Source organism: Colias philodice, chromosome 22 (assembly GCF_061535455.1).
Source record: "Colias philodice isolate Cphi_HAF_F1 chromosome 22, ilColPhil1 Martin Lab GWU primary, whole genome shotgun sequence".
NCBI classification, from domain to species: Eukaryota; Metazoa; Arthropoda; class Insecta; order Lepidoptera; family Pieridae; genus Colias; species Colias philodice.
In genome coordinates, this window is record NC_143107.1 from 8,182,763 (window position 1) to 8,209,670 (window position 26,908).

The 26,908-nt window shown below is 34.2% G+C and overlaps 1 protein-coding gene and 2 long non-coding RNA genes across 9 annotated transcripts in view; 1 reads left to right on the forward strand and 2 right to left on the reverse strand.

Annotated features, from left to right (window-relative positions):
* Window positions 1-3,143: 3,143 nt before the first annotated feature.
* On the reverse strand, window positions 3,144-5,027 carry LOC149478548 (uncharacterized). Its single transcript, XR_016317402.1, has 2 exons — window positions 4,231-5,027; window positions 3,144-3,741 (listed from the first exon to the last, which is right to left on the reverse strand). It is a non-coding gene; the product is annotated as an uncharacterized LOC149478548 (long non-coding RNA).
* A 3,259-nt stretch (window positions 5,028-8,286) lies between these two features.
* LOC149478549 (uncharacterized) lies at window positions 8,287-8,697 on the forward strand. The gene is made up of 2 exons (XR_016317434.1): window positions 8,287-8,507; window positions 8,601-8,697. It is a non-coding gene; the product is annotated as an uncharacterized LOC149478549 (long non-coding RNA).
* A 458-nt stretch (window positions 8,698-9,155) lies between these two features.
* Window positions 9,156-26,908, reverse strand: part of Nox (NADPH oxidase) — a 48,437-nt gene continuing 30,684 nt past the window's right edge. For 6 of the 7 annotated variants that reach the window (XM_089709272.1, XM_089709274.1, XM_089709273.1 and 3 more), the window contains 15 exons: window positions 26,738-26,888; window positions 23,570-23,780; window positions 22,436-22,659; window positions 21,847-22,035; window positions 20,572-20,765; window positions 19,744-19,880; window positions 18,477-18,661; window positions 17,933-18,026; window positions 17,297-17,424; window positions 16,901-17,018; window positions 14,225-14,370; window positions 13,153-13,277; window positions 11,879-12,085; window positions 11,280-11,559; window positions 9,156-10,520 (listed from right to left, as the gene is read on the reverse strand). In XM_089709272.1, the coding sequence (XP_089565398.1) occupies window positions 10,366-10,520; window positions 11,280-11,559; window positions 11,879-12,085; window positions 13,153-13,277; window positions 14,225-14,370; window positions 16,901-17,018; window positions 17,297-17,424; window positions 17,933-18,026; window positions 18,477-18,661; window positions 19,744-19,880; window positions 20,572-20,765; window positions 21,847-22,035; window positions 22,436-22,659; window positions 23,570-23,780; window positions 26,738-26,888 (2,544 nt within the window). In that variant the 3' untranslated portion in view covers window positions 9,156-10,365. The remainder of the gene's footprint in view (window positions 10,521-11,279; window positions 11,560-11,878; window positions 12,086-13,152; window positions 13,278-14,224; window positions 14,371-16,900; window positions 17,019-17,296; window positions 17,425-17,932; window positions 18,027-18,476; window positions 18,662-19,743; window positions 19,881-20,571; window positions 20,766-21,846; window positions 22,036-22,435; window positions 22,660-23,569; window positions 23,781-26,737; window positions 26,889-26,908) is intronic. The other variant, XM_089709277.1, reaches the window with a different exon arrangement.

Here is a 26,908-nt window from a genome sequence, read left to right on the forward strand (position 1 = left end):
ATTACAAATTAAAATTACTATCATACAAAATATTAGCCGAACTACGAACAAACATTGATCTCGGTTATCTTATTTATCTAAATAAGTAAAAACCAGCGGTGTGATGAGAAATTTTTATTTGTGTAGAGCTCTTTATAAAATAGCGCTATTAACTTTTCACTTATAGTTTTAGGAACTAATTTAGTAATAAATACATGGTTTCAGTCAATTTCATTACCTAGGTACTAAATCTAATAAAACATATTATGTAAACTTTTAAAAAAAAACAGCTTTAAAAAAATTCTGGCATATTAACTTATTTTTCTCTTTTATGTTTGAGAATGAAAGAAAACATAACTATTCATTTTATAAATAGGTAAGCATATTTTTTTTACATTTAAAAAAAGCTATCAATTTCACTTCCTTGTTTGAACACGAATTGCGTAATGAGGCAAAAATGTAGAGACATTGGTTATATTATATTCTGTGACATTGGACAGAGACGTTAGCTAAGAATTAATTTTGCGACTAAAACTAGTAACATCTATAGGTACTACTATACTAATATTATAAAGAGGAAAGGTTTGTAATTATGTATGTATGTATGTATGTACGTATGTATGGTTTTCACGCATAAACTACTGGGCAAAAAATTCTGTCATCGCGTGCGCTGCGGAATCTAATCCTTGAAGTACGAGGATGGTTCTTATGAAAAAAAAACGTAAACATGTAGGTACCACGGGAGCGGCGTTGGGTATAAAATCTTAAACTCGCGTCAGGACACGTGACCTGATCGAAAAAGCGTAAGAAGGATGGATATCAAACATGCTCAACGTTAATAATCAAGTTTTCACTTCTGCCGGCACTCCCGGAGTGCAACCCGCCTTTTTTTATATTTCGTGGTTCTTCAAATCAGGAGAAAGAGCGAAGTTTGAAATAGGGGTACTATAACTAAGAGCGTGTGTCAGAAGTGAAACTTCTTTGGCAAGATTCAAAGATACCAAAATCGTCGTCTTACTCGATGACGTGTCGGTATTGCCATGACGCGAATTTGAAATTTTACCCTCAACCACAGAATAATTACTAGTAGCTAGTCCAAAGAAGTTTCACTTCAATAATATTTAATAACAAAAGCATTATTGCAGTAAAATTAACCTAAACCATTTTGAATACATAATGTAGGTACATATATTCAATGGCCAACGTACAGACAGTCTTGTTTTAATTTAAAGAGATATTCATTAGAATTTTAGAAAATAGCACTTTATTTATTCATTGTTTAGGTTTAATATAGCAATAGCAATGATATTGTTCAATAATTTTGCTATCATCACTATTTATTACAAACATACATGCTTACACTCGTTACATATTTGTGATAATGCTGTCTGATAACCTGTGATAAGGGGAAATTGATAATAATTATATATTTTGTTTTCTTCACTAGTATATGTTTGTAAAACTATATTATGTTTTAAGGTGACCTTATACTGAACCCTGGGGCATGACAGGTCGTATCTAGTTGAGGATTATTAGATAAAATCACAGATTATATCCTAATGCGTTTTTGAGAGTAGAGTTTTTAGAGTTTTTGTAGAGTTTTTGATCTCCCGCTGTATCGAAACAATGTTGGTAAAAACTCGCCAATAAATAGAATGTGCAGTGAGTTTAATGTTTTGTGTAGGTACATCTCAGCCTAATTTTGTGGATATTTGCTTTGATTCGTATTCAATTTTTTCTAAAAATATTGTTAATTACTTTAAATATAGTTACGTTAGTCATAAAATAAATTAACATAAGAAACGCTACGTTGATTTAGTTGGTACAATTTAAGTAAGTTTATGATATTCGAATTGTCCTTACCTATAATTGGTAGATACATCCTTACCATTTATATACTTCTAGATTTAAGCTTGCAATGATTTATATGTATTTACTGTTGGTTTGGCGTAATAAATAGATAAAAAATAAAATGCTATACTAGTAGTTAAAATTATAAGTATAAGGGGGCGTATAAAGCAAAATAACCAATCTTCTATTAGATGATACGTGTAATATGCAAGACCAAATCTAAAAAATAAAATATATATCAAACTAGATGATATGTTCAACGATTCTGTTTAATCAAAAACATAAAATATTAAAATTGACTCGATAAAAAAAAATCACCAAGTTAGCTCTAATTTTCACACTTTTACGTTTTCTACTTGACATGGTAATACTTATTATGATTTTTTTTTCATAAACAATTATATTAAAACATTTGCAAGATATTTGTCAGAGCATTTTGTGTAATTACTTTTAGTTTTGGTTTTATCTGCGATAAACCACTTTTGGCGCTCTTTTTTTCTCGAGATAAACGTTTGATTTTGTCACGATAAAAGTGGTTTATCGCAGATAAAACCAAAACTAAAAGTAATTACACAAAATGCTCTGACCATGGAACTATATATACTACATATGGAACCCACACTCCCTAAGAAAAAGTAAAGTCAAAAAATTTGACCTTGAATCTTATCGTTTCCCCTCCGTCTCTTTCTAGTTACGGTGAGTCATAATATATATAGTATGTCTATATTTCCGTGGGGTGAGTATAAATGTAAAAAATTCAGGATATTAAGGAAAAAAATAACGGATACATCAATTTTATTCGTATTAAAATTTTACTATAATACTAGATTTTGCCCGCGACTTCGTCCTCGTTGCAGTCATAAAACATAAAATCCCATTTATCCCGTGGGGATTTCGGAATAGCCTTTCTAAGTGCACCTTTAGGATACTCTAGATATACAGAGTGTGCCAAATTTCATGTCTTTAGGTCCAGTGATTTTAGGCTGTGCGTTGTCTGTCAGTCACTAAGTAACGGGAGAGTTTTATATTTATTGATTGATTGATGGTTGATGATTTACGGCGGAAATAAATTACGTAATTGCATTTATTATTCTAATATAGTTACTGTAGAATTTTTGCAAATAGATAAAAAATAGATGTTCAAGTATTTAACATTGGAAAATTGTAATGTTCCTTTCAGCGTTTTTTCATGTTTGCGTCTTCCGTCTTGCATCTTCAGAACACAGGACCGCTATAAATTATGACAACATTTTGCTGTATAATTTGGCGTTACGTCCAGTCATTTGAGGAATTAATGAAGTAAAATATCAATGTGTTTTTATAATATTTATTTATCATTACAATGCCAACTGCCTTTACAAATTTGCAAATTATAAGATAATAACAATAAAAAGTAACGAAATCGGTTCACTGAAAATATTTTTATCATTCCATACCCTTAAGTATTTAAATAGTTTTAAGAGTACTTGAAATATGAGATCGTGGTCTAGCGCTTCCCTATCATACAATAAAAAACAAAATATAATATATTCAGGGTGTAATCGTTAAGTGTGCACAGGTGATTATTCCGTAACTATTGCAGGTATCAAAAAACTTTAAACTGATATCGATATGATACTGATATGATACTTTACCTAATGAGTAAAATAACAATAATAACTTTTTTTAAATATAACAAGAAATATCTAAAAATGTAACTTTAAACCCTCCCATACATTTTATTTCCTGTAACGTATATATTACGTTCCCACTGCTGGGACATGGCCTCCTATGAGGTTACAGCCACATCCACCACACTGGCCAAGTGCGGGTTTAAAATGAATGTTGCATATCTTCACTTTTTCAAAACAGGATATTTTTAATTCTACTATATTTAGCCATGTATTACGTTCCGCTAGATTGGACGGAAACCTGTAAAGAGAAAAGAAGATTATTTGCAAAATATAAAAAAAAAATGTCATTTAGATACAGATAACACAAAATTTGTGCTGTTGTCTTGTGCTTCTATTTCAGTAGGTACCATATATGTATGTACTTTGAGTTTTTGATTTTACAATATATCATTATATAAAAGTAGTAAACAACGTTTTTATACCATTAACTTTCACGCCAATTGAACTAACTCAAGTGGAGAAAGACTTCTCCTCATATAAAATACCATACCGAAATATATGTACACAATTTTATAAAGTATGGACACCCTAGTCTAATATTTATTACAATCATGAAACATTTAATAATAAGCAAATAACGATGTTAAATGGAAAAAACCTAATCAAAATTAACATTATAATCACAACTTCGATCTATTATTCCAGATTTAACAACAATTAAAGTAGAAATATTACTAAACTACAATTTTACATGAAGCGTAGTTTATGCATGGTTTTTTGTACTTACGAATGAAATATAATATCACATCCTGGATGCCATTCACTTTTGCAACCGCGCACAATATATTTACAACCATTTCTATTAATTTTGGCTCAGAATAATTCCAAAATACAAGAACAAACTCACGAAATGAACATAAACATCCGCCATTTTGCAGTAAACATTATTTGACACCTAGAATTGGGGCTGCCGCGCAACGATTTTCATAACATAATTCAAAATATGGGAAAAAAATTATGAGCGTGTTCGATAAGCAGTCCATTTTAAAAGTTGTAAACCTTTGTTATTTCAATGGAAAAGCAAACCTGCATGAATCTCGTTTAAATTTCATTTTTTTAGCGGATTTTATTAATGATTTATGTCATATAGACTATTATTACTGACAGTCGATTTTTTAATGCACGTCAATAGGGGAAAAATTTACAATCACGCTGGCTACCCTATGGGGTAAACAGGGGTTACTTGCGGTCATTCTATCAGTTTTTTATTTATTCTTAGGAGTTTGGGTTCCAGTATGACTATAGTTCCATGGCTCTGACAAATATCTTGCAAATGTTTTAATATAATTGTTTATGAAAAAAAAATCATAATAAGTATTACCATGTCAAGTAGAAAACGTAAAAGTGTGAAAATTAGAGCTAACTTGGTGATTTTTTTTTATCGAGTCAATTTTAATATTTTATGTTTTTGATTAAACAGAATCGTTGAACATATCATCTAGTTTGATATATATTTTATTTTTTAGATTTGGTCTTGCATATTACACGTATCATCTAATAGAAGATTGGTTATTTTGCTTTATGCGCCCCCATAAGCATGGACGCATGGTATAAACATGGACGAATTTATATATTTTGTCTATGGTATAAGTAAGTTCATGCCTTTCCTTGTTTCAACTAAATCTAACTTTATAAACAAGATACTTAATTTACAAATACATAATTTGATCGCCATGAATATACGCAAAGCATTAATTTAATATAATACATAATATGCTAACAAAAAATTAACTGTAGGCATGATCGGACAATCAATTATTGAAAGCTCCATATCATATTGGCAATTTTGTTGTCTTTATTTTCTTTTTCAATGGTTCTTTTAGAATAGACTAGCTTACCGCCCGCGGCTTCGCCCGCTTTGCCTAAAACCTAATAAATTATATAATAAAACCTTCCTCTTGAATCACTCTATCTATTAAAAAAACCGCATCAAAATCCGTTGGGTAGTTTTAAAGATTTAAGCATACAAAGGGACATAGGGACAGAGAAAGCTACTTTGTTTTATACTATGTAGTGATAATAATTAGATATATGTATAGTTAAACATGGTAAACACAAATTGTAAAAGCACGACATGTAAAAGGTTACGGTTTACCACTAATAAGGTTCTAGGTAGATACGATTAGCTTGCTGCGCAATTCTCTCAATCTCTATTTCAGCATAAAATAAAGAGTATTAGATATTATTATTACCTACATCTTGTGAAATTATAATAATATCATTTCTATTCTGGCTTTCGCATTAAATCCGTTGAGCTATTTAATTATTTGTCATAGGTACCTACATTTTGATAATCACAAGTACAAACTTTTTGATTAATGTTAATAATACCTACTTATAATTTGTAAGTAAGTTTGCTTGAAATATTAAATTTAAAAATATTTTGTTTTATTTATTTCAAAAATAAAATTTCCTTTTTTATTTCAGCGCCATCTGTATTTTTATATTTAGACTACGTAATGCTTAATATAAATTCGAATTATAATTAGTTCTTAAATGTACCCGTAGATGTCTCTGATTTCAATATTTCACAATAATTAGTAATTTTTAATTACATAATATTTATTATTTACTGTAGTTTCAATATTGAATCTAACAATAATTAATAAGAGTAATATACTTCGTTTCTTTTTAATTTAAAATTATTTTTTTAAACCGTACGTCAAAATTGACAGGAAAGCGCGCGCCTTTAAAAAAAGTAAAAAAAAAATTCGCGCACTGATAGTTCGCGCGCCTTTTTGACATTGCAAACCGTCGGCCTTGCGCCAACCTTGTTCCTCAAGGATTTGTCCTTCCCGCAAGGCTACGGCCTCAGAACAAGGGCAACCTTCGTTCAGAAGGTTACGGGCAGGGCCATCCGCGAACCTTGGCTTCAAGGTTCCATTTGCTAAGGTTACCGTTTCGCATATTCTCGGAATTGATAATTATTGTATCGCTTGCGTTGTAATGACGCGCGTGTGACGTAATCATTTTTATATTATCTCAAGTCCGAGTCGGTTTGTACAATATGCTTGTAAAATTATTTTAGGCGATAAATTTGATGAAAATTTAAGTCGAAATACATATTCATAAAAAAATCGTAGGATTCATGGACATTGACTATAGTTAGCTCCTATTATCTACTTATTAGATTTTAAAATTTTAAAATCCTATTTCAAGCTCAAAGATATATATATTATGTTCCAACCATTGAGATAATATTAATATGGAGTCGATACCGCCTACACCACTTATGTTCCACTCAACATACGTCATGTGGCGTAACTGCACTCAGTCGCTTGCTCGCTCATTGGCGCGAACGTCACGCTCATTTTTTATTTGTTTTAAAGTGAAACGCATCAAATATGCCTACGTGTGTGTTACGATATTGCACAAATAATACAAATAATACGGAAAAGTGCAAAGGAATAACTTTTCAATCAGTAAGTAACTAGATAATAATTTTTAAAACTTAGTTAGAACAAAATTTTTGGCGGGCGACATTTTGCGTCATTTGTCATAGATTAAAAATTTAAGATATGACATTGGGCATGAAATAAGTGTTGTTAGTAATATTTGCTGGCGTATATTTTTATAGTATAAAATAATAATTTTACATATTTAGAAAAGCATAGACTGGTTGTTAATTGAAAAAAGGTGAAATCATGAAATATGAAAATCAATTACTTAGTGACATATCACACTAGCGGATTGCGAGCGGTTTCAAAGCGGAGCGGGTGCGCAACGAATACGTTGCGGGCGCGCAACGAACACGCCGCGGTTGCGCAGCGAATTCGTTGCGGACGCGTCATTTTGTATACTCTCGCACAAAAGCCAGCCCTTCCGCCTTGCCTAACTTCCATTCAATATTTCCATCGTTTCTGTAGCACTCAATTTTTTAACCGTACTGTGGAAATGCACTTACTTAACAGTTAACTAAAGATGTAATAACAACTGGAGTTGTTAAAAAAAGGTGCTATAAAATTGAATTACTAGGACTTTTAGAATGTACCATACATTCCAAAAGTATGTAACGACTGACCAGTATAATCTCTCCCATAGCAACGTATGTTATAAAGAGATTTTGTGAACCTAATTATGAGCAAAGTGATAGTGAGTTGCTGGTTGCTTGATAAAATTTTCTATTCACTGCTATTTATCTAATAATAAGATAGCCCTGTTTTAGTTAAGGAGCTTTAACATTTATTTCACTAATGAACTTTCTTAATGAGCAATTAAGTTATCTGATTGCATTTCGACCAAGATTTAATAGATAAAACAATACCCTAAACATTAACATGTTATGAAACTCGTAAAAAATAATGATCTCATAATTATTATACTATCACAAGTTATAAGTAACAACCAGCACGGATTCCATTTTGTTAATGAGTGTACATGACTGCGACGTAAACGTTGCACATCTGCCACGCGTCCGCAACGAATTCGCTGCGCAACCGCAACGTATTCGTTGCGCACCCGCTCCGCTTTGAAACCGCTCGCAATCCGCTAGTGTGATATGTCACTAAATCACCAATTTTTTTTTGTTAATTGATTTTAATCAATTTTAATTGATATTGTATAAGCTACTGACTTGAACGTATAATTGAATTATTATTTATTTATCTGCACTAATATTATAAAGAGGAAAACTTTGTTTGTTTGTTTGATTGTAATAAATAGGCTCATAAACTATTGGACCGATTTTGATGAAATTTGGCACAGACAATCTTTAGACCCTGAGAAAAAACATAGGCTACTTTTTATTGCGAAATATGTACCACGGGCGAAGCCGAGGCGGACCGCTAGTTCAGAGATTAATATTTTTTCTATTCAAGGTTTCCATGTCTGGGCCGTGAAGAAAGGGAAAAATGGGTAAAATTTGTCCAAAACAACCGCAGTGAAGAAACCTGGTTACCATCCGATAGAACTTGCGTCTGTTCATTGCATTTTCGCGATGAGGATAAATATACCACAAAAGCGGGAAGGCGTATTCTAAAGAAGTCTGCTGTTCCTTGTATTGATGTTAGTAATAATAATAAAATTTTACGGATTTGTATAACAAATAAAATATTATTTTAGCCATCACTTACATTATTATTATTATATTTATTTTAGCCGAAGGTGTGCTACAATAGTACTGGAACAATACAAGCAATTTCTGAGCCGGGAACATGTTCTGAGGATGATGAACTAAATATAAATAAACACAATTTTTACACGGCTTTTATTTTTTTTCTAAAAAAGGCTCAATTTGTAAGGAATGAAACTTCCCATAGCCCTGACTGAACCTCCTCATCCTATATTATATGCCAGATATTGTTAGCCCCGCGTAGTAAAGTCAGTTTATATCTAAAATAAATATTAAGTAAGTACAAAGAAAATTTCAAGTCAACGTGCATGTAAGGAGTGGCACCCAATAAAATAGACAGAAAGAAACAAAGTGTCGCCTCTATAGCGGTGAGTCAGTGACATCGCATAATCTATGACTGTCTAGCCGTCATTCGCGCGCCCCGCGCCGCCATCTTGGCGCACAGATTTTGTTCGTGGTGTCTGCTCCATATTCATATTATCTCAATGGTTCCAACTAGCATTTCATATAATCTTGCCAACATTATTTCAATAGGGTATAAAATATATTTGGAGGGAAATAAAACAACATAGGTGCAAAATATAATCATTTTATTATATTCAAAGTCCTTAAAAAAGTATAAAAGTACAAAATTATAATTTACTTAATTAGTGACTAACAAGGAAATGTCGTAATTCACAAGATTCATTATCGAGGTAATAATGAAATCTTTCAAAATAGTAATTATTTCATTATTAATGCAATATTATCTAAATAATTAAATAATTCTACAACTTATTCGGTATAATTAAAGGTAGGTTGTATTAATATTTTATGCAACATTGTTCGGTAACTTCGTAATAAATTAGTCATTGTAATAAATTAAAAATATTATAAATTATGGCAATAAAGCTAACACAACATGAACAAGCTATACAACTTAACAAATTATTAGATTATGACAGTTTAAATGAACTACACTAACAATAAAAATACTAAAAATATATCAATGATCCTTAAAATTAATTTGATTTACAAATTAACTAGGTACTTACTATTATTATTTTTATGTCAATATTTAAAATTATTTTTAGTATTTAAGCATGCATGTATAAAAAGTTATTAATGTCAGGAAAAGAATTAATGATACAAGTAAATCCCAGCTTTACTCATACGGCATACCACAGATTCAATTTAGTAAAAATCACATATAATTACTTATAACTGGTAATAAGTGGCAATATCACTAATTATGACAGCGAAATCAGTTTGACTTCGTTTTTCCTTTGCCTGTCTATTTTGGTTTATGGATGGCATTGCTAAGAAAAATAAGTTTTCAAGCTTATATTTATTCTAAATAAAGCAATTTATTGTGAAACATGAAGAATAGTCTTTAGTACTACAAATTACACTTTGTTATACCTTGGAATAATTACAATTTACAACTAAGAATAAATTAATCACATACAAGAAAACTCTTATAACTAGATGGCGTTAGTTGTACTAATATAACTATACAGAAGTGTGATTTTCTTAGAAGAGCAACACATTTTAGAGTATAAAATAACTACACTTTGAATTTGAATTTTAATAACAAGTTAAATTCGTATTAAGACTTCCTTCAACATTGGCAAATAATGTTCTAAGATTCCTTTTACTAATTGAAATAGTCTACTGGAAATGTAATTAAGATCTATTTCTTTTTATGTTTGAAGTAGGAGCGATGTTATCGGTATATTTCAGAACTTCTTTTAACCTTAGTTCTTCCTTTAAAACACTTCCTTCCTAAAATGAAAGCCAAACTGATCACATTTAGCCCTTAAAACCCTCGCCAATAATGGCGGACCACAATAGAACACGGACACTTTGCCGCAGTGTTGAGACGCGAGACGTTGGAACACTTTGTCCCAGTTTGGTCGACCCGCGTTCGTGCGGGTTTTTAGACCGGTTATTAGATCTCGTTTGCCCTGAAATAAGGGAAAAACAGTATAATTAATAATAATTCTTTGTAATATAAGAATCATTAACGTGAATAAACAATTAGACTCATAATCATGTCCGAAGATATTAATGGAAAAACAACTAGACTAGGCTAGAAAACTCTGCCTTTGCGTTTAGGCAGAGTTTTCTAATGGAGTGTTTTGTTATTGGTGGTTTTAATAACAATGTTAGTATGAGCATTGATAATGTAGGGGGTGTGTTATTTATGCCAGTAGTAGAATTTTGATTGGAAATATTTGTTTTAGTTGTTTTAATAACATTTTTAATGATAGTATTAGTATTGATTATGTATGTGTTAGTGTCGATCGTATCAATTATTTATTTTGTTGGTTTTGAAGTTTTACTTCTTTAGGCGCGTTGACAGTAAAATTTAAAGGTCGCGTTATGGAAATACCGTCGCGTCATGGATTAAGGCGACGGTTTCGTTATTTTTGAATCTTGTCAAAGAAGTTTCACTTTTGACACGTGTGCTCAGCACACATTGCACACGATTTTTGAAGTGAAAACTTCTTTAGCGGCGTTGGGTATAAAATCTTAAACTCACGTCAGGACACGTGACCTGATCGAAAAAGCGTAAGACGGATGGATATCAAACATGCTCAACGTTAATAATCAAGTTTTCACTTCTGCCGGCACTCCCCCAGTGCAACCCGTCTTTTTTTTGTTGTTTTTGTTTTGTGTTATAGTGATGTACATGTGTCAGTGTCAGTGTGGGCAGTGGGCACCTTCTCGTGCAGCAGGTCGAGCGCGAGCTGCAGGCCGAGCGAGTGATGTACATGTGTCAGTGTCAGTGTGGGCAGTGGGCACCTTCTCGTGCAGCAGGTCGAGCGCGAGCTGCAGGCCGAGCGCGCGCATGTCGGCCCGCTGCAGCGCGCTCGTGATGTACATGTGCATCTCCAGGAACCGCTCGCCGCCCGCGGCCGCTTGGTCGATCTCCAGCTGCGAGAGGAGCGACACGAACCACTCGAACGAACGCTGCTCGCGATTTATCCAGAAGAAGTCCACCTGAAAACGGAATTATTGAACAATTACACAAAGCATATCATAAGAAAAGTGTCTACTGTGCTGTGATATTATGTGCAAATGTAAGAGTTGTTTTTGCATGCTTGTAAAGGCACTTTTCGGCGTTTGTTTTGTATCGTATCGTGTCGTGTCGTGATCTGATATGATATGATGAAATGCAATGTATTGTGATGTGCTATAATGTGATGTGTTGTGTTATGATGTGATGCAATATGATATGTTATGATGTAATGTAATGTGATGTGTTGTGATGCGATGTTGTGCGTCATGTCTGATCGTATATTATGTGTTGTGTACAAACCTTTTTCAAACTCATGCCATGTCTAGCTGGATCAGGCCAAGTATGCCCACACCTTGGACAAGCGGCTTTAGCTCTAGCGTGTCTCAGCAGCACGCTCTGCAGCAGCGAGGCGAAGGGAGTGACTCCAATACCGGCGGCAATGAGCACCGCGTGTTGTGCGCGCATTATGTTCGAGGATGCCGCGCCATACGGACCGTCCAAATAGATCTGGATAATTTATTTCAGAATAATGTATAGGAAAATCGGTTGTGTAGGTTTAAATGGTTTCACATACAAATTGCACTCTGGGAGTGCCGGCAGAAGTGAAAACTTGATTATTAACGTTGAGCATGTTTGATATCCATCCGTCTTACGCTTTTTCGATCAGGTCACGTGTCCTGACGCGAGTTTAAGATTTTATACCCAACGCCGCAAAATAAGTTTTCACTTCAAAAAATTTACACAAAACAATTTGATCTTAAAATTAGCTTTTATTATATTTTTCGATCTCACCAAAGCATTTGATACAGTCTCTCAAATCATTCGTATGAAAAAGTTTCAAAATGTAAATATCAGGGAAACTTTCGCCAAACATTTTTAAAACATATTTGGCCGTTCAAAAAAATGCAAAATAACTGGTTTTGTAAATATTCAGATATACATAGATTCAGATTGGGGTTCCACAAGGTTATGTATTGGGACCTACACTATTAATATATTGTCTTTTTTACTTGTATAAAGTACTAAATTTTATTTTAGCAACACTATTTATATCAATAGGCTAAAATAATTTTTGATTACATACAGATGCCACTACCATTTTACAGGTTTTCGTTCGATAAATGCTCATAGCAAAGTCGATTCCATTTGAACTTAAAAATAAGGAATCTACATCAAAACGGAAATCCACTATACAAATATGCTATCTTCTACACATATAATAAAATCGTAGGAAAGTCATTGAATATTAATTATTTTAAAAGAATACTTGAGGCGAGATCTACAATTGGTACCGAAGCCAAAAATATAGTTTTAAAATTATTTTCTGTTTGTTTGTATGTATGTCCGGGCTAATCTCAAAAAGTACTGCATTGATTTGCTTCAAATTTGGTACACGGATAGCTTGAGACCTGAGGAAGGACAAAGGATAGGTTTTATTCCGGAAATCCCACGGGAACGATTACTATGCGGGGTTTTCTTTACGCGGGCGAAGCCGCTGGCGGAACTCTAGTAAAGAATAATTGATCCAAATAATAAAAACTACATTATATGAAAAATACATACTACAGACTCACCTCAAGTGGTTTTCCCACTGGATATTCGCTACTGCCAGCTTCAGAAGGACTTTCTTCAGTGTGGACGCGCATTTCATTTTCCACGTCTCGCTCTGGTGAACGACTTTTGGAGAAGCGACGACGAGCTGAATTTGGTTTTGAATAGTTTTTAATGATACATTTGTTGGGTTGAATATACTGTTGGGTTTATTATCAATAATAGTTACCTATAAACAGGTTTTAATATTTTTTTCTTTTCTTGCATGTATTTGTGTTAGTCTACTTATCAACCTGCGTGTATGTATATTTTTTATGTCATATAACTGTGTCCGAGAAGATCAATTGTGATCAGTTTCAGTGCAATGGAACTGAAGAAGTGCAGTGTTTAAGCCTCTGTGTTTCTGTTTTGTATCTCTATCTGTTTACGTTCTTTTATCTGTCCATTTCTATGTCTTTCTCATATATCTATTTATGTGTATGTGAGTGTTTATTTGTACATTTCTATGTAGTTTTTTTTTTTTTCATACAACAACCGGCAAAGGATCAGGCGGTGCACTTGATGTAAGATGATCACCACCGCCCATAATCAATTACAACGTCATGTAACCTTGCGATTTGCCGGCCTTTGAGAGAAGCATAGGCTTTTTTTTGAAGGCATCCACATCGTAATCATAGTTGTTTGGATGGATGGTTTTTTAATGATATTTATTTATTGGATTGAATAATTCGCTTTCATTTTTTCAATGAGATATAATCATGTTTTCATAATTTTGTATGTGTTTGTTTTCGTGCATGTAACTGTTTACTTGTATTTATATGTATCGTGTTACGTGTATGTCGACCTTGTGCGTGTATGTATATTTTTTGTGTCATTATCATCAATGTATGAGAAAATATCTATTGTAATCGCCGCTTTTTACAAATCGCCCTTTAAACTCATTGCACTGAAGATCTGTGTAGCATCAAAATTTTTGTGTTTCTGTATGCATGTGCCATGCACAAAGCGATTTGAGCGTTGATATATGCCGTGACTGAATATGTCTGTGTGTATCTGTACATATGATCTATGTATCTGTATGTGTGTGTATCTCACCCAGCGCCAACAAGCTATCCCCCGAGCCGCGTCTCACAGGCGGCGCACACTCAATGACCGCGGGTTTGAGTCTCATGTGCCGCACGCTGTGCCCCGCACCGCCCGACATGCACTGTGCGGACTCCGAGCGGTGGTATACGGGGGGACTGGGACGTGGAGTTAATAATAATAATAAATAGAAGAAAGAAAGGAAATACATTTTTTTGTACCGATACACATTAGTCATTAATACATAAAAAATAAATCAAATTAACTTATAACTAGTTACAACGAAACAAAATGGATAATATCCACTCAGTGGTTTGAGAATCTAAGGACATATAAGACACTTAGATTCTCCACTGATTTTCAGTGGACACCACATTGACATCCTGACAGTGGCAGTGTACATATTAAATAAATACACTTTATTCAGCACCAAGTAAATACATGTAAAAAAAAGAAACAGACAATCCATACTAATATTATAAATGCGACAGTAACTCTGTCTGTCTGTCTGTTACTCAATCACGCCTAAACTACTGAACCAATTTGCATGAAATTTGGTATGGAGATATTTTAATACCCGAGAAAGGACATAGGCTACCTTTTATTGCGAAATATGTACCACGGGCGAAGCCGGGGCGGACCTCTAGTAATATTATTTTCCTGATGTATAGAAAATTTCCATAAGTCCGGAAAATTTCTATACATCAGGAAAATTTCTATACTTACGTCAGGAAAATTTATATAGATAAGGAAAATTTGTATAAGTCAGGAAAATGTTTATAAGACAGGAAAATTTCTATACGCCAGGAAAATGACCATGAGAGAGGAAAATTTAAGACAGGAAAATTTCCATAAGTCCGGAAAATTTCTATACGTCCGGAAAATTTCTATACGTCAGGAAAATTTATATAGATAATGAAAATTTGTATAAGTCAGGAAAATTTCCATAAGCAGGAAAATGTCTATACGTCGGGAAAATTAATATAGATAAGGAAAACTTCTATAAACTGGAAAATTTCTATAAGACAGGAATAAGGCCGGAAAATTTCTATACGCCTGGAAAATTTCTATAAACAAGGAAAATTTCTATACGCCAGGAAAATGTCCATGAGAGAGGAACATTTAAGACAGGAAAATTTCCATAAGTCCGGAAAATTTCCATACGTCAGGAAAATTTATATACGCCAGGAAAATTTCTATACGTCGGGAAAATTAATGTAGGTAAGGAAAATTTGTATAAATATACAGGGTTACTTGTAAAACACCGGCAACCTCGCAGGACAAGATAGCTAACATCATAAGTAACAACATTTGTTCTACGACTTTTGATAATTTGTTAGATTTTATTTTCATACAAAAATAAATATTCATTTAATTTTCCGTCTGAATATTATAAACTCTACGCCTTCCAAAAATTACGTAAACAAAAAGCGAACGAGTGGGGGAAGGGGGCGTCGCGTCGTCCATCCGATAATGAATAGAACATAGACTTACAAAATATGTTAGGAGAGTACAATAAAAGTTTAAAAAAACATTTAAAAATAATTTATTGCATTATGCCAAAAGTCGTAGAACAAATGTTGTTACTTATGATGTTAGCTATCTTGTCCTGCGAGGTTGCTGGTGTTTTACAAGTAACCCTGTATAGAAAGATTTCTATAAACAATGAAAATTTCTATACGTCAGGAAAATTTCTATAAACAAGGAAAGATTCTATACGGCAGGAAAATTTCCATGAGAAAGGAAAATTTAAGACAGGAAAATTTCCATAAGTCCGTAAAATTTCTATACATCAGGAAAATTTTTTTAAGCCAGGAAAATTTCTAAACGTCAGGAAAATTTCTATGCGTCGGGAAAATTTCTATAAGCCAGCAAAATTTCTATCAAGCAGGGAAATTTCTATAAGCCAGGAAAATTTCTATACGTCAGGAAAAATACTACTGAACCGATTACAATGAAATTTAGCACACATATAGAAGGTAACTTGGATTAACGCATAGGGTAGGTTTTATCCCGGAAATCCCACGGGAACGGGAACTATGCGGGTTTTCCTTTGAAAACGCGGGCGAAGCCGCGGTCGGAAATCTAGTATTTTATAAAACTCAAAGGTGACTGATATAGTGATCTATATACGCACAGCCCAAACCACTGGACGTATCGGGCTGAAATTTGGCATTTGGCAGATGTTAGAACGTAGGCATCCGCTAAGAAAGGATTTCCTGAAATTCTTGCGGGAACGGGGAAAAACGGGGATGCACGTACAAAGTCGTGGGCGGAAGCTAGTACATAAAAAGATGTTAAAAAAAATAGAGACAGGAATTGGAATAGAAACGGAAAAAGAAATACGGACAAGAATAGAATCAGGAATAGGAAATCAAAATTGAATTAATGGAAATCAAAATGTGAGTTTTAGTGAGATTGGATGAATTGAAATAAAAATGAGAATGACGTAAACATACGTGGAAATGGAAATATTAAAAAAATACACAAACAAAATCAAATAAAATAGGAATACGAATTTAAACACAAATAGGAACAAAAACACAAATAACAATAGAAAAGGTCATATTTTATAGAAACAGTTAGAACGATAGAAATGGAAAAATTATTTGTTTTGCACCATGTAAATACACCGGTGGTGGTCCGTACACCCTATACAAACTAGCATTCTTTAAAATATCTACTTACGTATTAGTTTTCTGTTTATTCTGAACATTATTGAAGACATCGGGCATCGAGTTAGATTTCTCTATCACCTTCAAAGGCGACAAGAAGCTTGGACGTGGGTTTTGCATCGGCGATAATGCTGTGAAGTTTTTAAGATTTTTTTATACGTTTGTTTACCTCTTCTAAACTTTTTTTAGCTGGAAATTTGTATTAGCTACAATTTAAGGGTTATTGTAAAAACCATAAAAATAAAACTCCTATTTAAATTCAATTAACAAATCAAGATGATAAAAATAAAACAATCCCACCATAATGATAAATAACACAAAACATTGATTACAAATATTTTTCACCTATCACAAAATTTTCAAAATTCAAATTAACATTTCCGATATACACACGAACAAACATACAAACCTTTGAAACCATTACCATCGTCACAACAGAACGCATCATTGTCAAACGCGAGTGGTGAAACATCGCGAACATCGTTCGAACCTTTGCGATTGCTTTTGCCGCTTTGAGTGGAATTTGTACGGCATTTTCTGGAATGTTTTTGAAATTATTATTTAAAAGTAATGTTTGAAAGATTTTCAAAAGCATTGCTGAATAATTATTGTCAATTACACGAGTACAATTTACTACATAAGTACAATTTGTTTTGTCTTTTTTGTCCTTTGAATTATCAAATCACCAGATGCGGAATTATTTATTTAACACGTGTTTAACACTTTTATTATAGTTACATACTTTCATTAATAACATTAAATGAAATTAATTAAATTAAAATACTATGCACATAAAATCAAATACAACAATAAATTAAGTCCAATCCTTTTATTTTGTAATTTGAGAGTCCAATACAAAACATAAGCCAACAACAAATTCTAATATCATTAATTATTGTTTGTCTTATATCACTCACTTAAAAAACACTTAAACACACGCTAACAAACTCACTCACACGTTCACTCACGTACTAACTCACTAACTCACACTCACTCACGAACTATATCACTCACAACACTCACACTCACTCACACTCCAACTCACGTGTGTCCCTGTAAGCGCATCTGTTCCTGCTCGAAGTATGAGTAGAGGCGGTTGGTCCACTCGCCCACACCGCGGATGTGTAGCCAGATGTAATCTGTATGGAATAGTATTTTATTATTATTTATTGTAGGGTGAATTTTTGTACTTAATTATTTTAAACGTTTTAAGAAGTAGGTACCTAAAAAATAAAATTTCTAATATTTAGTTAGTCAGGTGCGATATTTCTGAGTATCACATCACTTTTAAGTTTGAAATGAACAGAAAATATTATATCAGTAAAAGTCTGTAAAAGTAAAATACGTAATGTGGCAAACGGCCACGTGTTATTACGTATTGATGGGTGTTGCTACGTGTTGCTGCGTGTTGCCACGTGTTATTATGAATTATTGCGTGTTGTAACATTTGAGTGCATCCGCATAGATAATTTGTATACATTGTGCTTGAATGTGTGATGTGTTGTGTGTTTGTCTGTGTGAGCTCGTCTGTGTTCATGCATATGTTTGTGTTTGTACGTGAATAGCTCGTGTATGTGTGTATGTCTGACCGTCCTGCTCGGGCGCGCTGCTGATAGTGAAGGGGTGCCACTCGTAGCGCGCGACGGCCGGCACGCACACGAACACGTAGTCGCCCGCGCGGAACTGGAACAGCGGCGGGCGGCGCACCACCAGCTGCGTCACGCGGGACGGGAGTAACACGCCTGACGCTATGTACGTCTTGCCGCGCTCCGACCTGGGGAGTGGTTGCCATGGTAACGGGGCTTGTTTACCAATGTATGTGCAAGGCCGATTTTTCAAAGCTAGGATTAAAGTTATCCGTCCAATAAAGTATTACACGATAATATTAAAATGTCACGTAAACTGTCAAATACGGGTAATTAGAATACGTTTTTAAAATAGTAGTTTTATACATTATTCGACGAATAAGTTTTATCCAAGCATTGAAAAATCGGCCCTTAGATTACAAAATAAAAGTCCCTTGTTACGCCACGCTACGACTTACATGTTACACGAGTTGGTTAGGCTTAGATGTAATTACTAACATTAATATTTAGTTTTTGAAGTGAAAACTTCTTTAGCGGCGTTGGGTATAAAATCTTAAACTCGCGTCAGGAGTCAGGACACGTGGCCTGATCGAAAAAGCGTAAGACGGAATTTTTTTTTTTAGCCCTTATATCCCATGCGTAAGACGGATACCATTCCAAAATATCAAACATGCTGAACGTTAATAATCAAGTTTTCACTTCTGCCGGCACTCCCGGAGTGCAACCCGTCTTTTTTTTTTACTAACAAATGGATCTGCGATATCCGAGTTCTATGCTAAATAATCATAAAATAAAATAAGTAATGGCAACTATCAGTGTATATCAGTTAGGATGAAAGATGTACCTTGCGCTTACGTGCGCGTGATGACAACCAGTAGTATATTATACTGGAGGGAAGGAAGATTATCTTAATACATACTATTATAAAGGCGAAAGTTTGTAAGGATGTATGGATGTATGGATGTTTGTTACTCTTTCACGTAAAAACTACTGAACCGATTACAATGAAATTTAGCACACATATAGAGGGTAACTTGGATTAACACATAGAATAGGTTTTATCCCGGAAATCCCACGGGAACGGGAACTATGCGGGTTTTCCTTTGAAAACGCGGGCGAAGCCGCGGGCGGAAATCTAGTAAGTAATAAATAGCTCCAATCTGCTCCAACTTTTCAAATGTTGCGAATTTGTTGCTATTTCTTTCAACTTTTTCCGTACTTCCTACTATCCATTCGATAATTCACAAACAATCAAATATTTCACACTTACATCGTCCAGCTAAGCCTTAGAATCCTCTCAATCACATAAATAGTACCAGGTGCGATGAACCATTTCCAATAGTTTGGCGCGTGTATAATGAGTAAGGTCCAGAACGGAATGTACAGCAAGTGGGTGAAGTAGAATATCTGGAATTTATTAAATAGTCATTTTTAGTTCTAAAAGAATAACATGCTTTTAAATATTTGTTCAAAGATTTGTACACCTACAGTGACCTTGGTACGGTGTATGAAGTATCGTGATCGAATTTATTTTATTCTAAATTATTTTCTAAACATTTGAGGGCAGTTTGTATAAAGCTCTGTTGTTACTGATACGAAATGAAATGTTTAAGCTGGATAGATAATAATTAATTTATCGATCTATATCGATACACTCATACTTGTTGATTACATCATTGTTGATACACTCATATTGGTCGCATAGGCGACCAATATGAGTGTATCAACAATGAAAAAGGTTGTTAAAGTGGGAAATTTTTTATAAATCCGGTGAAACTACGAATTGGCAAAAACATAAAAATGTTCAGCACATTTGGATAATTCCATCGAACTACAGAAAAAAAAATTTGAAGTGAAAACTTCTTTAGCGGCGTTGGGTATAAAATCTTAAACTCGCGTCAGGACACGTGACCTGATCGTAAAAGCGTAAGACGAATACCATTCCAAAATATCAAACATGCTCAACGTTAATAATCAAGTTTTCACTTCTGCCGGCACTCCCGGAGTGCAACCCGTCTTTTTTTTTCCTTACAAAAGCCACAAAATCAATAAACCAAAAATACAGCATCACTCATAATAACAAACTATTCTTCCTTACCTCAAAACACCCGCCCCGTCTCACAGCAGCTCTACTACAAGTGGCCAGCACGAGCAATATAACACACAGCGCCAATCCCGTCGGGTTTGCTGCACCCGGCACTAGACCGAACAAACCCGGCTTTGTAGAACTGAGCCACTCCCATGTTGTGTAGTTATATGCGTTTAAGTGCGGGTCGTTAACTACTATTAGGCCTGAAAGAAGTCAACAAAATTGTTTTAAGTGTACATAATTAATGTGGAATTGGACAAAACGTAAAGAGAACATGTGCTGGATTAATTATTGTACTGGAATTTAAGATATAATAATTTTTTAACTAAATTCACAAAAATGCTATCAAAATAATGACGCACAATAGAATTCTGTAATAAATTATAATTTTATTGCGGGTCATTTGCAGCACGCTGGCTTTTACACCAAAATACTGAAATAAAACATATACTATGTATTTACAAATAAATATACCATATAAAAACTCACCAAAATCACATACACAAAACAAATACAAACTCACCAACAAACAAATACACTGCACCAGCGCGATTTTACCTACAAATACTCACCAAACCAACAAAAATACCCAACAAAATTACATTATAAACTCATTTAAATTAAAACTCACGCAAATACAAACCCACACTTACAACCCATACACTCTCAACTCAAAAACTCACAACACATACACTCACAACTCACACACTCACAACCCATAAACTCACAACTCACAAACTTACAACTCATACACTCACAACTCACAAACTCACAACCCATAAACTCACAACTCACAACCCATACACTCACAACTCACACACGCACAACCCATAAACTCACAACTCAAAATCTCACACCCCATAAACTCACAACTCAAAATATCACAACTCACACACTCACAACCCATAAACTCACAACCCACAAACCCACAACCCACAAACTCACAACCCACAATCTCACAACCCACAAACTCACAACCCACATACTCACAACCCACAAACTCACAACCCACAAACTCACAACTCACAACCCACAAACTCACAACCCACAAACTCACAACATTAACTCACAACTCATACACTCACAAGCTCACAGCCCACACACTCACAACCCAAACACTCACAACTCACGCACCCACAAACTTACAACACATACACTCACAACTCAAAAACAACCCACAAACTCACAACCCATACACTCACAACCCACAAACTCACAGCCCATACACTCACAACTCACACACTCACAACCCACAAACTCACAACTCACAAACTCACAACTCACCAAAGTTACACAAGTGCATGGCAGTGTGCAGCACACTGTACCCCACGACCACGACACCTGTGAGTTTGTGTAAGTACACGTGGTGGTCTATCGGTAGAAACGCCGCGAAACCGCGGGAACGCAGTGCGGTGAGGGAACGCCGGAGCATTAGGACAAGGAGCCAGCTGCATGTGAAGTTTAGGCATTGTCCTGGGGGAAATATTTTTTTTTAGATAAAGCAATAAATTATTAATATTTGAAATTTAAAAAAAATTGATATCGTGAGACAGGTTTTGAACCAGCAGTTTTCGCCTTACTGTGTGGCCCTATGATCGATTCGAACGATTTTGTAACGATGTAAATATAATTTCGTTAACAGATAATGCGAAAAAATTATTCAGAAAAATGTAATATGGTATAATCTAACTAGGTAAAGTGTAAGAGAACCGATTTTTTTTTTAGTATTTCAACCTCCTGTATAAAACTAAGTAGCGGATGTAATTTTCAACATAATAACAACTTTATACGAATAGATACTAGTACAACAATATGAATATTTATCAATAACAATACTTAATATTATTAATCATATACAAAAAAAAAAACTCACCACAAGCCCTCGCGAAAATAACGAACACATTACTATCCCAATACTCCACGATCCGAGCAACAAACAGTGCGAAGTTGACACAGAAGAACACAAGCAAATAGCCGACCAGTGCGAAGTTGTTGCGGATGTACGCGAGTGTGAGTTGGTGCGGCCAAAGTGTGAGCAGACGGGTTGAGAGTGGAGCGGTGGGGGGCGGGCTGGGGGGGACTAGCCAGCGGTCGATACTGGGGACATATTGGATAATATGAGTTAATATATTATACTGTCTTACCACAAAAAAACTTTAGACAGGGTTTATCTTTAAGCGCGGGTTCTCTTTAATTTTGTCGTATTTCACTCAGAACTATTAAGGTGACAGATCCCTGGTTTAAAGTAAGACTGTGTTTAAATTGTTTTGTGGTAAGACCAATAGTGTCTTTTGTAGTTTTTTTTTTTTATGTAATGTTATTCGTATCACAGTTGTTTATATAATAAATAAAATATTTTAAATTGTTAATGAGGTATTACATGTTTGAGTTTGAAAAAAAAACACGACACAATGTAGACTTGGTAGCCAATCATTACACGTGATGACTGAAAAAGTAAATTATGAGCAAACTGAACAGACAGTTTCCGCAAATGTATCTACTCAATATAATATCAAGTGAACCGTTTCTGTATTGTCAATTGCATTTTCTTTTGTGGGAATTTTTTGTTTTGTAAAGTTAAATGTTTCTTTTTCCCCTAAATGTGGACCTAAGCCTAATGGACAAGTTTACCAATCTCTCGATGCATCAGCTATCGCAAGAATGACGAGCAAATTGAACAGCTGCAGTTCCCAAAATTTTCTGAGTGTATGGGGTGTATGCGACCCACCTGGTGCAAGTGTACACATAACCATGTTTGTGTGTGGTCTATTTGTGTTTTAAAATAAACTGTCTTAATGTAATCTCCAAAAAAGAATTTTTTCTGTTTAAATCATAAAAAAAGACGTTTTATAATATTATATACTATGTATAAGGCATTAAGAAAGACAAATTGCATTGTTATTTTGTAAGATTTTTATTGTATGTGTACAAAAAAGTTTAATAAAGTTATATTTAATAAAGTTAAGTTAAAGTTTGTGTGTTGTCAATTGTGTGTGTTTTTCCTTACCTAATGGACAGGTTATCAATCAGCCCCGGGTGCCTCATCAGCTGATCCCTCAAATCCTCACAGGTAATAGCCCCCCTCTCACTTCCCCCCGCGTCATCAAACAACGCGGCGGTAAGTTCGAGTAATTGTTGCGAACTAAAGCGCATGCCGTTCTCGTGCATACACGCGCGCATTACGTGAAGGAGTTCACGGTGCTGGATTAGACCATCCCCTGTTGAAGGGCTTAATGTTAAGGGTTGGTGCAACGTTTTAAAAATTTGACATTATTCTTAACTATAAGTAAAATGTGGTGTAACCAAGAAGCTTATATCTGAAGATTTCAGTATGAACATTAACTTGAAACAAGAAAATATGACCTTGAATGACGCCTGTATGTTTTTTTATCCCTTTCACACCCACTTGCTAAGTTAGGTGTATATAATACACCTAAGCTTCTTGGGTGTACGTGTAACCAAGCATTCAAATACTTTATAACTATAAATTTATTTTTTTGGGAAGCATTTGAATGTTAGAAAACTAAATATCAAATTCAAAAATGGCCGCGCTACATCGTTAACCTATTATAAATTAAAAAAAAATGGGAACTATATTTTCTATCACCAAAATTTATATTTGTCATCAAGTTCATCAATAAATAGATCTATCGCCACGAAATATTTTCGTTCTCAGATAAACAAAAATTGTTCCCAGGTATGAATTATCAAATTAATGTTAATATATGTGTAAAATAAGAGATCAATTACCAATAAAATTATATTGCATTACATGAATATAAACTTCGTTCTTATAATAACAGTTTTGTTACTTAAATAATAGCTCTGTGCTCAGAATGGTAGATCTGTCACCAAATAAATCGATTATCGATCCCTGACTGCGACTCCTTTTTATTTGATATTTTGTCACCAATACAGTAGGTAGTAACATTTTATTTCTTTCAGATATTAAATTAATAGTATTCGTTACCAATTTAATATATCAATTTATAATTTTAATGAAAAAATGATCAAAGGGGCGGAGACAAATTGGCGCGCTTTAAAAATTGACCAATGATGACCAAATGATTTAATTTCCACCATTTGACCATTTTTAAGAATAAATATTGATTGTTTTAACTTTAATTAAGTGTTTTATCTACTATTCTGCTAGCCATAAGCCAGCTATTTTAAACCAGCGCTGATTGTTCAGTGGTAATTATTTTAAACAATAAATATTGATTATTTTGACTTTAATTGTTTTATTTACTACTCTGCTAAAAAATTTATTTAAATATCTGGGGGCACGGCAGTGCCCCCGCCAAGTCGAGCAAAAAAAAAGCGGCACGGCCGTACCATCCTTTTCTCGAAGCAATTCGGGCCTTTTTCGACCCCCTATAATTCGGTTGTGGATAAAGCAAGAAACCTGAATCTTCAGTAACTAATCCGGCATTGTATAAACACGGAATATTTAAAATTTCAGTCAATTTGAACCAGTAGTTTAAGAATGACAACTTGTTAAAGTTTCTAAATTTTGTCACTCACTGACTCACCGATCATCAAAAGTCCAAGGCACTTCTAGCAGACTTAGAAGCTTCATATTTGGAATACATATAGAGTTTAGTGTCTTAATCATGGGAAAACTTAAATATTTTGTAATTTCGGTCCAGTTTTCCAAATACACCAACTGCATCAATAACTTTGTAATCCCATATAAATATATGGGATTACAAAGTTTTTTATGCAGTTGGTGGTTGGTGGTGGTATCAAAAAGAAAGGCTCTACAAAAAGAAGTGAGATCCCATCAAAAACATCCTGTAAAAAACCCAAGTCTCGCAGCTCAGTCTTTCTACCGTCAAAAGTTGTGAGATCCATGTAATACCAAGTCGGTTAATCTATTTAGTGTCTACTTGAAGGACCTTCTGTCTTAAGTTATTACATAAGTTATTATCATGCCAATATTAAAAATATTTAACGTTTTAAACAAATAGATCGACTTGGACATCGCATGAAAACAAAATGAATATTACAATATTATATTAGATTCTTTAGTCTCTCGCGCCTCACGCGATTGAAACTCTCGTTCCTGTTGGTCGCTGGCCCGTCGTGCTGTGTAGTGTGATACATATAATCAAATCAAGCGATGTCCAAGTCGATCTATTTGTTTAAAACGTTAAATATTTTTAATATTGGCATGATAATAACTTATGTAATAACTTAAGACAGAAGGTCCTTCAAGTAGACACTAAATAGATTAACCGACTTGGTATTACATGGATCTCACAACTTTTGACGGTAGAAAGACTGAGCTGCGAGACTTGGGTTTTTTACAGGATGTTTTTGATGGGATAATTTATACTAGGACCAGTGGAAATTTAGAACCTTGGGAGTCTAGTTAAGTAGCAGAATCTTTTGGTTTCTAGTAACATAATATTATTTATTGGTGATCTCTTTAAATTAGTTTGCTTAAATACTTATTAGGACACACCTATTATAATACATACAAAAACATTTATTTGGTACTAGACCTTATATCTCAGGATTTTAGGTGATTTATTGTGGAACTGATTTTGCATTGTTTGGTGACTACATTTTGGTGACAGATCTACTATTTTGAGGACAAACCCTATTATTTAAGAAACACAAAACTAATTAAATTGGTGATAGCTTAAATGATACCCAAAAAAATCGTTGTTAATTATATCAATTAAATCTAGATGTCGTGCGATGTGTCTCAGACACATAAAACTGAAAAAGTAGAATAAATTCAATTGCTCTGGTGGGATTACAGGTTGTCGAGTGGTCAGGCCGTAGGCGTCTCTCTGGAATGGCAAAAGACGCGGGTTCGAATCCCGTTGAGTGATCCTATTTTTTGTATTCCAGTAATCGGTTCAGCAGTTTTTTCGCGAAGGAGTAACAAATAAACATATAAACTTTCGCAATTGTATATTAGTAGAAAAAACGAAATATTAAATACTAGCTTTCCGCCCGCGGCTTCGCCCGCGTTTTCAAAGAAAAACCCGTTCCCGTAGGATTTCCGGGATAAAATCTATCCTATGTGTTAATCCAAGTTACCCTCTATATGTGAGCTTAATTTCATTGTAATCGGTTCAGTAGTATTTGCGTAAAAGAGTAACAAACATCCATACATACAAACTTTCGCCTTTATAATTAGTATTAGGATTAGAATTCTTACCATCCAAATCATAAACTTTGAACAGGAATCGAATCTTCTCCTCCGGCGCCTGTCTGCCGAACCGATGTACTGCCGCTATGAACTCATGTTGCGATATTGTTCCCGAATTATCTTCGTCGAATATTTGGAACACGCGTTCCGTGAAAAATGGCTGCAATGTGGTTTAAAATT